Source organism: Malus sylvestris, chromosome 8 (assembly GCF_916048215.2).
Source record: "Malus sylvestris chromosome 8, drMalSylv7.2, whole genome shotgun sequence".
NCBI classification, from domain to species: domain Eukaryota; kingdom Viridiplantae; phylum Streptophyta; class Magnoliopsida; order Rosales; family Rosaceae; genus Malus; species Malus sylvestris.
The window spans coordinates 804,464-816,450 of NC_062267.1; the positions used below are offsets into that span (position 1 = coordinate 804,464).

Sequence of the window (11,987 nt, forward strand, 5' to 3'; positions counted from 1 at the left end):
ACACTCATTCATTGCAATTATTATAAAGTAAAATCATTGGTATTAAACTAATTTACACGGAAAAAAAAAGATGTTTCATTTTTTTTTTATTCACATATCATCACAACATATAAAGTTCCTAATTTATAAAAATTGAAATAAATTCTCACATTTCTCTCCAGCTTCTCTCTTTCATATATTTTTTAAAAATCTTTTACATTTACACAGAGTGTGTTGGTCGACTCGATCCATCTCATTTTTAATGAAATTTTTTAATTGAATTGAAAGAGAAATTAATTGACCTTTTAATCTTTTATTATTAATTAAATTGACTAAATACTACCATATGAACGATTGTAGTCGGCAAAAATGTCGTTTTCCATGGGCTTTTGACACCACAAAATATGCGTGACCACAAATGGAAAGTTTGTTTTTGTATGAAATATCTGTCTTGTTTCAATGAAGTGTGTTTCCTCTCAAAAAAAAAAAAAAAAAAAAAAAAAAAAAAAAAGAGCCACATGGCAGTTTGACAAAAGAAAAAAAAAAGAGACACATGGCAGATGTCGGAAGAAAAACTTGACAGTTCAACGCAGGGATAAAAGAAAGTTCACAAATTCTAATGATTTTAATCTCCATCTTGATCTTTGATAATATATTGTTCAACCATCTTCATGTGACTATCGCACAATGACACGTACATACAAATTTAGGAAAGATATTCGAAACGATTTCCTGCTTTGAATCTATACAAGTTTATTAGTCTATTGTCAGATTTAGCTTATTCTTTCATCTCTTTAGTGTAAATAGAATCGTTTGTTAAAAAAAAAAAAATTAACTAAAGAATTGCTACCGAACTCTTTATTGGACTCTCTGTCACTTCATAAATAAAACGTCAATTTTCTTACAAATATGATGAAATAGTGTATAAAACATATGAAGTGACATATAATCTATTGTCAGATTTAGCTTATTCTTCCATCTCTTTAGTGTAAATAGAATCTCTTGTTCAAAAAAAAAAATATTTTGTTTACCATAGAACTGCTATCAGACTCTCTATTGGACTCAGTCACTTCACAAATAAAACGTCAATTTTCTTACGAATATGATGAAATATTGTAAAAAACATATGAAGTGACAAATAATCTATTGTCAGATTTAGCTTATTCTTCCATCTCTTTAGTGTAAATAGAATCGCGTATTAAAAAAAAATGTTTACCATAGAACTGCTACCAGACTCTCTATTAGACTCTCTGTCAATTCACAAATAAAATGTCAATTTTCTTACGAATATGATGAAATAGTGTATAAAACATATGAAGTGACAGATAATCTATTGAGAGTCCCGCTTTTGAAAGATACCAATTAGTATTTTTCAAGTTGACTGATCCACAGTTTGGTGTAAAATATAATACAAACACCTGTATGAGAGCAACCATAGAGATAAGGACGTAATTTAGATGCCTCTTAACGCAAGTTTTCTTGGACCTACCTAACACAAATCTAAAGTGAATCATGTTTGTCTATTTCATCAAAATAATATTGGAATTACAACCAGTAACAATTCATAAAAAGGGAGAATTTGTTCGTGGTAAGCACTAATGCTTGATGCTAACCTACTTTATTTATTCTTATATTTTGGTGATGCCAATGTTATTTACACTCATACTTTTGTAATGTCAAATTCATTATGTAAATCAAACGAGCTTGTAACTCTGTTGATACGAATATATATTTTTGCATTTGGATTTTGATTTCATTATTTTTTTTATTACAGGTGATACCATTAATCTAAACTAAACTGAAAGGAGAAAAATATTGAACCCTAAAACACATTCGGTCGAAGAATAATCTCACATTAGTACTGTGTTTTTTTAGGCAATAAGCACTGTTTAATCCTAAACACTAATCGTTCTAAAACTCTTGAGTATAAAATAGGGTGGCGCTATCAATGCATCTATTTTTACCTTCCACACACACTTCTCAATTTTCAGCTATTAGATCGAATAAATTGAGATATCAAAAGATAGAAACTAACAGGGTTATGTGGAGTTAAAAGATGTGTATGGATTGCACACTATAAAATATTCCTAAATAACTAAATATTTTCCAAAATGCGTAGTGCTATTCACACACTCATTTTTACTTTTCACATATCTCTCAATTTTCGGCTGTTAGATTGAACGAATTGAAGTAGATCACACCCATTTGTACTTCTTACACATCCTCACACACTTTCGACTGTCAGATCAAATAGATTGAAGAAGATCATACCCATTTTTACATTTTTCATAGCCTGCTTCATTTTTTGCTATCGAATCAAATAATTGAAGAAGAACAATATAAAAAAAATTAACAAAAGTGTGAGAGGTAAAAATATGTGCGTATATTCACTTTCCTTCCGAAATATATATGCATTCTGGATTGTGGGAATTGGATCCGCTTTGGACTTTAATGTCCGGAGCATAAGGATCAACTAATCTGGATTGCACAAATTGAATCCAACAGTCTTTATTAACTTATTTTCCTGACCCACCACTCACAAGCCAACATCTTTAATTTCTTTTACATACTAATAAATGGTCGATATGAATTGGGCTTCAGACACTAAGGTCCAGAGCGGATCCAATTCTCTAGATTGTGGACAAAGAAGGAAAGCAAGTACCAACTGAAACGGTTAAAAGAAGAAAATAAATAGGACAGAAGAACAAAACAGGGACAAAGACAAAAGGCCAAAATAGAAACCAATCATTATCCCCCTTTTAATTCCGTAAATTTATGATTCTTTCCCCACAATAATCTCGTAACACTGTAAAAAATCTGGACAGATGAGAGAGAGAGAGAGAGAGAGCCAACAAACCGCTTTAGACGTTACCGACACTAGAGACAGATGAGAAGAAACCCCACAAACGCCAGCCGTTTGCTTGGAATCGGATCCAGCGGCCGTTGATGAGAGAGAGAGAGCAGAGCTTCCCACCAAGAATAAGTGCCTTCCTTTAATGCTCCTATCTGCTTCTTTCAGATAAGCATTGTCGTCTTCTCCACTCCTACTCCACGCGGCAGAAATAAACCATCTTTTGGTTTCTGGGTCTTCTACAATTTAAAGGGAATTCAGATATGTGATCATTTTTTCCGCGAGTTTTACAGTTTTTTTTTTTTCCTGGGTTTTTCATGTTGTAGTCTTGGTGTGTAGGAAAAGGAAAGAGTGGGAACTGGAGAGGTGTTTTTGAATCGTACTCGGTTTTTACAGTCTTGTTCTTGTGTAATAGTGTGGGATTTTGGGGTGGTCTGAGATTCTGAGGGCGGATTTGAGATGGGTATTCTGAGTGCGATTTTGGGTTTTGTGGGTTTTGGAGTTGGAACTTCAACTGGGCTTGTGATCGGGTATTACGTCTTCATCTACTTCCTGCCAACTGATGTCAAGGTCGGTTCTTTTTTTTCTATTTGTTCGAATTATAACTATTAGTGGATTACTGCTCGGCTGATTGCTGATAATGTTTGTGTTTTGGTTCAACAAATGTTAATTTTTGTGATATATCTGATTTGTAATGAACCCAGAATCCTGCAATTCGTCCATTGGTCGAGCAAGATTCGAAAACTCTGCAGAGGCTGCTTCCGGAGATACCCATGTGGGTGAAAAATCCAGACTACGATCGTGTATGTTCAATTTTCGAAATTTTAGTTTTTGCAAATTGATTTTCTTGAGTTGGTGTTACAAATGCCACCAGAGAAGCTTATCATGATTTTTGTTTCTGTGAAGGTTGACTGGCTCAACAAATTTATTGAGCTCATGTGGCCTTACCTGGACAAGGTAATGCATACATATTATAACAGTACTCGTATATTTTCCAGGGTTGTTTTGCTTGGTTGAATATCTCTTACTCTTTTGTACTGAGTATTGGTGGTGAATTTGTTTTTAGGCAATTTGCAAAACTGCGAGGACCATAGCAAAACCCATTATTGCTGAGCAAATTCCGAAATACAAAATTGACTCCGTCGAGTTTGAAGTGCTTTCCTTGGGCACCCTACCGCCAACTTTTCAAGGTTGAGTTGATCTTCTTACTTTCCCTCTCTTACACACACACAATTTTGGAGCTGCATTCTGTTTTCACGATCCCACCCATCGGTTATATGCTACTTATCACTCTTTATTTTGTGTTGTTATTGTTAATTTCTTGACATAGTATACTGTGAACAAGATGGTATCCGCCTTAAAATTGCCATCTTATTTTATTTTAAACCTTTGTTCTGTTTTCCCCTGCTATGCAATACTCGTGCTGAGTACGCATTTCTTGTTTTTCTGCATATGGCAGGAATTAAAGTGTATGTTACCGGTGAGAAGGAATTGATAATGGAGCTACAACTGAAGTGGGCAGGAAATCCTAACATCCTTGTTGCAGCTAAAGCATTTGGTTTGAAGGCCACGGTTCAGGTATGTTCCAGGAAGGAACTAGTATATTTAAAGTTCAGTATGTCTGCACACACACTACCCCAAGCGGTGGTCTGCCTATTCCATGCACACACTTGAACTAATGCTTTGAATAAAAGTTAAGACGAGAGACTTATTACTGGATTTGAATGAAGCATTGATTCTTTGGATTGTTTCAGGTGGTTGATTTGCAAGTGTTTGCTTGTCCACGCATCACCCTGAAGCCTTTGGTTTCAGCCTTTCCTTGTTTTTCAAAAATTTTCGTGTCTCTGATGGAGAAGGTTTGGTACTGATTCCATTTTCATATTGCTTACATGCTTGATGATTGTATTACAGCAGAAAACTAGTTGGTAGTCAGGGACGTGGTATGTTTATATAACTACATTGATTTGGTATTCTGGTACCTGACAATCCAGAATCGGAAATGTGTTATATTTCATGTCATTTTCAGATGTACATTCTATATGACTTCAATTTAATTGAAAAAGGCTCAATTTTTGTAATTATGACCATTAGAGATGTATGCTGGGATTAGATGTCCATGACCACCCCCCTATAGACAACCTCAGAATTATAATTCTGTTGCGGTGTCTATAATGTGCCACGTCTCCCCCGTCTCCTTACTTCCATTTCATTTTCCTTTCTATTTTCCCTTCTCAGCTATCTTAGTAATGATTTGCAGCCACATGTTGACTTTGGATTAAAACTGCTTGGAGCAGATGCTATGGCTATTCCTGGCCTGTATAGGTTTGTCCAGGTAGCATCTCTTACTTTTTGCAAAAGTTAAGTGATGATATGGTTTGTGTTTACATCGTATATGAAGGATGATTAGTATGTATGTTATCCCAAGATGCATGGATTACTTATTTATAGAATATTCTACTTGAAACTTGAATTTCTCAACGCCATCTTGCTTCCTTTTGTTATTCTGTTTTGATTCATCAGGAGCTTATTAAGGAACAAGTGGCAAACATGTACTTATGGCCCAAAGCCCTAGAAGTACAAATCATGGATCCCACAATGTATGTGCCATGTTGTTTTGTTTCGAGTAATTGTGTAAGTTGGTTGTTGTGACCTAATAATTTTGTTTGATTCTGTCAGGGCTATGAGGAAGCCTGTTGGGATTTTGCATATAAAAGTTCTTAAAGCAATGAAGCTTAAAAAGAAAGATTTCTTAGGAGGAGCAGATCCATATGTGAAAATCAAGCTCACTGAGGACAAGCTTCCTTCAAAGAAAACAACTGTGAAACACGGCACTTTGGACCCTGAATGGAATGAAGAGTTTAATTTCGTAATCAGAGACCCAGAGACTCAAGCATTAGAGTTGATGGTTTATGATTGGGAAAAGGTATGTTTCTTTGTTTGGAAATGTGAAAGAAAGTAGATACGTCTTTTTTTAGCATGATTTTGTTTCTTTCCAGGATGGATAGAAATATACATAAGCGAGAAGCCAAATTGTACCCTTAGTTCTCTACATTTATGCGTATAATAATGTGGGTTTAATTTTTCTTAGATTGGCAAGCATGACAAAATGGGTATAAATGTCATTCCACTGAAAGAACTTACACCTGAAGAGCCTAAAGTTGTGACTCTTGACATACTGAAGAGCATGGACCCCAATGATGCTCAAAATGACAAGTCACGTGGACAGCTTCTTGTGGAATTGATCTATAAACCCTTTAAGGAGGATGAGATGCCTAAAGATGATGAAGATCCAAATGCTGTACAAAGGGCTCCTGAAGGAACACCTGCAGCTGGTGGTGCGCTTGTAGTTACCGTCCATGAAGCTGAAGATGTGGAAGGAAAGCACCACACTAACCCACAAGTGCGCATACTTTTCAGGGGCGAAGAGAAAAGAACCAAGGTACATAAGTCCCTCGTTGTCCTTGTCCTTTCTCCGTTTTTCCTCTTATTGTTTATAAACTATAGTTACTGCATGCTAAAGGCCCGTAGCAAGGAAAGGAGGCTGTTTTTTTTTAGTCGGAGACTCTTGCATTCTAAGTTAGTTGAAAGATGAGAAGAAATAGTAAAATCTTATTTTCTGTATATGTAAAAGAAATCAGTTTATTGGTGCTCATGCATGTGTAGGATAAGAACTTCTGATGAATATACGAATTTGTTCCCGAACTGTTATGCAAATGTCATTGGTTTTCCCTCCAGGATGCTGATACAATAAGAAACGATTGAATGTCATTCATTTTATGTGATCGTGGAATTTCAAAGTTTAACTTGGCTATAAACGTTTTGTATGCTTACTTACAATCGCATTGGGAACTGACAGCTTGTCAAGAAAAATCGGGATCCACGATGGGAAGAGGAGTTTCAGTTTATATTGGAAGAGCCACCGAAAAAGGAGAGGCTTCATGCTGAAGTGGTTAGCCACTCCTCAAGGATGGGGCTGTTGCATCCCAAGGTAACACAACTGAAACACATTCAACTTATTTGGATTTGCGTTTTTTAAATAACCCTCGGGTGTTTTTCCTTCCGATCAGGAAACTCTTGGATACGTGGACATAGACTTGGCGGATGTTGTTAGCAACAGAAGAATCAATGAGAAATACCATCTGATAGACTCGAAGAATGGACGGCTTCAACTCGAGCTGCAATGGAGAACAGCTTCTTGAGGGGTATTGCAGTAAAAGATGTGTGTAGAAATGGTAAATGCCCTGTAAATTTCGTTTCCTTTCGGATCATGTCCCGTGCGTTTTCATAAATCTGTGTAAATGCTACTCTCTGATTTCTCACCCTACCAGACAATTCAAAGAATGCCTTTGAACTTCCAAATCCAGAATTTGCTATCGATGAATATATTTCTTGTTTGAGATCAATCATCTCTTTTAACTTTCATGTTTCCATAGGGAGGACTCGCCTACGCTCCGTATGCAAACTTTGACGGTATTCCGAGTTAACAACGCAAGCAATCGATGGAATCTTGTTTGAGATTCATCGATAGTCTTTTAACTTTCATGCATGCATCCTTAGGGAATAATTTTTTAAATACAGGATATGTCACGGTAGCAGTATTCCAACTCAGGTTAACCAACAAAGCATTGAAGAGTAGGTACGAAATCTGCCATCTATGCAAGTTAGGGATAAAATCATTAAGCATGTGTGCTAAGTAAATCATATTCTTTGTTTTTCTACTATAGTATTCTTTCCTTGGCGGGTTTTATTCGTGACGGGTTTTTACTTAATTCTAACTCACCTAGTCGGTTTTTAAAATCAGGTTGAGCATGTGTAGATTCAAGTTGACCGACTCAAGATGCATCCCTAATGGATGTAAACAGTTTAACATCAAGTGATACGTGAATGAACAAACAAAATATAAAATCACGAATTATACTTTATTAATTGAAAACATATAAACACTGCATAACCCGTCATACTAATCTTACTACTGTTGAGAATAATTGAATACAATACAAGCACTCCAATAAAACACTAAATCAACCCCTAGCTAATTCTTAACGGGCTAGAACCCTAATCTTGGCCCACAAGAAAAACCATAAATAATAAAAAAATTAACTAAGTTTCCAAACACAAAGCTGCTGGGTTGGGCAGCACAAATCGTTGGACGTCTCTTCCTTCGTCTTGTCGGGGGTTTCTGGTTAGGATTGTTCAGACCGGAAAAGTCCCCATTTCAAAGAGCTGAACTGAGATTTCTAGGGTCCAGTTTGAAATTGTTCAGACCCGAATAATCCAACCCGAATTACCTGAGAAACCCAAATAACCAACCCGTTTCATCTAAAACCCAAGATAATCAACGGAGGAGGGGTGTGATGTGACCATTTGCGGCGTTTATACTCGATTAGACTGAACACTGAACACACTTGATGAAGAGATTGCAAGTCCTGAAAAGTTTGGTCCTTTTGAAATTTTGAAGGACGGGATGATGGCAAATCCATCCATCCATCCATCTATCGATCTATCAATCTGATTCCACAGGTCCGGTAAGGAGTAGTAGGATTCTCTACTCTTCTTCTTTTTTTTTTCTTTTTTTTTTTTAAGGGTTACAGTAAAACCATATCAACATCTTATATTATTTTTTTATAACAAAAGAAAGACAAGAGAATATGAGAGGAATGGATGGAAATGGATGTAAAGAGAAGGGAAGAGAATCCTAATCCAGTAAGCATAAGCATAGGCACAACCTTTCATCTAAAAAATGTCAACAATACACTCTCAAAATGGGATTCTACGTAAATTTTTTGTTATTTTATATTTTTAACATAATATTTTATGATTGACACAAAAATTATGAAATTACGAAGAATTCATGTAAATTTCTACTTTTGAAATAATTTCTTTAACATTTCGCTTACCAAACTACAACAAAATAGGCATCATTCTTGTCGTTTAAGAAGAGAAATTTGAAGGTTACTTTGACCCAAGTCCCAAAGCCAAAGCTTGTGGTGTGTTTGTATACACAATATCATATGTCACGCTACCAAAGTTTAGATACATAAGTCTTTATTACAACCATGAGTTGATCACTTTATTAGTATTACTCTTGGATATATCATTTGTATATTATAATCTATCGTTATGAACATAAATATATATCACCTGTTGCATGGTGAATTCTCTCAATTAGATGGACACCTTTAACGTAATACTTAATACAATAAACTATACAACTATTTCTTGGTCCCAAAATAACCATGATTTTTCATGCTACAAATTTACAAGTGAAATGGATAGAGTCCCTTTGTTGAGACTAGAATTGGCAAGCCAGTCATGTTTGTTGTGTTCATGTCGTTTTCGTGTCATACCAGTTATCTTAATTGATTCATATCATATCAAACTCGTTATCTTAACAAGTTCTTAACAGATGACACGATAACGACTTGATTCGTTAATAGTTCATGTCGTTTCGTGTCAGATTAATAGGTTATGTAATAAATTGTCGTGCTTAATGTTCAAAAGGGTCATTTACGTGTCATATTTGTTATCTTAACAAATAATCTAACAATGATCTTATTCTTTAACGGTTGACACGATAGCGACTAACCATTGGTACTTGAGCAATAAAGAAAAACGAATATTAACCTATAAAAATAGTCCCTAGCAACTCAGAACTATGCAATGTCCTCCTACCAATAACGAAAATTCCCCTACTTTCTAAACCATCCTAAAAGTTTTCATTTTTCTAAAGACAATAATAATCCTAATATAATAGATATCACTGATACAAAAATAACCATCTTTATTCTTCTAACACTGAGCTTATAGATTCCTGCAATTGAGAATTCATCCACTAACACGCATGATCTGAAGAATATGAATCTGTTCCCAAAACCCTAGTGGAAGAACAATGCGCAGCTTGGATCAAATCAGAAAGCATCAATGCTGCTGTCCTTGTTGTTACAATTTGTGAGGTTATCGAAACATCCCCACCCAAATTCTCCAGTAACGTCTCTTTCGTTTTTAGCATCTGTGCCATAACAAAAAGAGGTCCATATCCCTAAAAGCTTACTTTGTTGTAAAGTTGTCAACCAAAATATTTAAGAACGGTATCTACGAGTGAACTCGTTTTGTTCTCCATAGACTCAATTGATGGTCTTGAATCAAAGGGGAGACTTGTGGGTGTGGTGGTTACATGTTCATCCTTCTAACTTTGAGAAAAACTTTAGTAGGAAAATCGATAGCATTATCCATTGGAATATTCCACAAATGTATATGACTCGTGCGTTTTGAACTCATCATACAATTTCAAGCTGGTTTTGTCGCATGCGAGGATTTACCTAATAGCGTAGTTCCAGTTATGTTGAAAGGGAAGGAGATACGTTATTCTAAGGAGATGGAAGATTGAGTCGGCATCCACACAATGGGCCACAAACTTATTAGAGTATTGAACTTAGCACAAATTTAATAATACATCGTTGATATTTATGCAAATTGAACTTAACATTTTCATTTTTATTTTTTTTATTACATTGATTTTTTTTATACTAAGGGGAGGGGTGTTTAGCTATGTCATACAATAGACAGCCTAATTTGGTATCGAATTCGCCATCCACAAGATTCGAACCTAAGACCTCTTACTTCCAAGTGAATATGAATAACACCAGACCATAGTACTGGGTGGCAAAACTTTTAGTTAGAAGTGAAGAATAATACTACTTCATATTTGACATTAGTAGTGGTAATTGATAGTTGACACAAGATTAAGGGTTGTAAATGTAAGATTATCAAGGCAGATCGATGGAGTGAAACAAACGAAATGAGAGATTTTTCAATATGTCTGAATACGACCCGATAAATCAAGTGTCATAATATAATTAGTTGAAAACTTAAAATAAAAATTTCATCTAATTATATTATGACACTTGTTATACTAAATAATATTTTCGGCACACTAAAAAACCTCTCAAATGAAATGAGAGTGAAATAAACGAAGGAAGAAGAGATAAATGACAGGAGAAAGAGTGGACTTTACCTCACAGCCAAATAGAGTCAGAGGGAAAGTTGACCGTCTGGAAAAAAACGCAGACAGTCTTTAATCTGGGCCCAGCTTTGCCCCAAGCCCATTCGGATCCTCAGTTCTCAGAAAGGTAGCATCCACATCAACCTTGGTTTCTGATCACTCAAAAAAAAAAAAAACAAAACACATTTATAACGCAAAATTTCAAAGAAATTAAAAACCGCAAGGATGTGTTATGATCAATCTCTGCAATCATATATTAATGGAAAAGTTTTCTTTTGTGACCGATAAGTTATGAGTTCGAGTTATGAAAATAATTTCTTTGCAATGAAAGAATAAACTTATATACAATATACGTTCATCCAACACTTGCAAAGCAAAAAACTTTATTGGTTTGGGTCGCCCAAACTATTCACCCTTAGGTCATATGTAAAGCACTTGGGCAACATCATTCATAGAACAACTTTTATAAATAGGTAAAATTCTATCTATTATGGTCACATTTGATCTTATGTTGGTTCCACGAGGAAACAAAAGTATTTAGTTGAAGTTTATGTCCGATCGCTATACGGCTCAAAGAGAAACAAGTGGGGTAGGAGTGGGCGGAAAAGGATCCTCGCCAGATCTTTTTTCTAGAGATCCAGTTATCGTGACTGTTAATCTTACATTGTACGGTCGGTTTTCGTTAGGTACTATTTTTATTTAATTTTAAATTTTGAAATGATTTTTTATCGCACGATATATGATGAACGGTCACGATCACGGAGGAATTGGATCCTCCAAGCTCAGGAGCCTCCTACCAACACACAAGGATCGTTGAATTTTGATTAAACGGCTACAATCATCATTATAACTTTTAGAAGACCCCATGTTTGTAATCGTTGGATCAAAATCCAACGACCCTTATGTATTGGTAAAGTGACTCCTTAGCCCAAGCTTAGGAGAGAATCCAATTTCGATCACAAGATCCCTAAGATCCCTAGAAAAAAGATCTGACGATGATCATTTTTCGAGAGGGCAACGAAGAGAGCTCTCCTTCTCTACGCATGGTCGCACTACCACATGATCCAACGAGGGAAGTTATTCGTACCAAAGTTTCCCAAGCTTCCACACAAAAAAAAGGAGAAAAATATTAGAGTAAAATGTAATTAGGATAAC

General features: G+C 35.5%; 1 protein-coding gene across 1 annotated transcript; it reads left to right on the forward strand.

Annotated features, from left to right (window-relative positions):
• Nucleotides 1-2,800: 2,800 nt before the first annotated feature.
• Nucleotides 2,801-7,233, forward strand: LOC126631654 (synaptotagmin-2-like). The gene is made up of 12 exons (XM_050301777.1): nt 2,801-3,400; nt 3,535-3,633; nt 3,737-3,787; nt 3,897-4,020; nt 4,290-4,408; nt 4,585-4,686; nt 5,088-5,162; nt 5,351-5,427; nt 5,507-5,753; nt 5,919-6,269; nt 6,687-6,818; nt 6,898-7,233. The coding sequence occupies exons 1-12, from the start codon at nt 3,290-3,292 to the stop codon at nt 7,027-7,029; spliced, it is 1,620 nt and encodes a 539-aa protein (XP_050157734.1). The 5' UTR covers nt 2,801-3,289; the 3' UTR covers nt 7,030-7,233.
• Nucleotides 7,234-11,987: the final 4,754 nt, after the last annotated feature.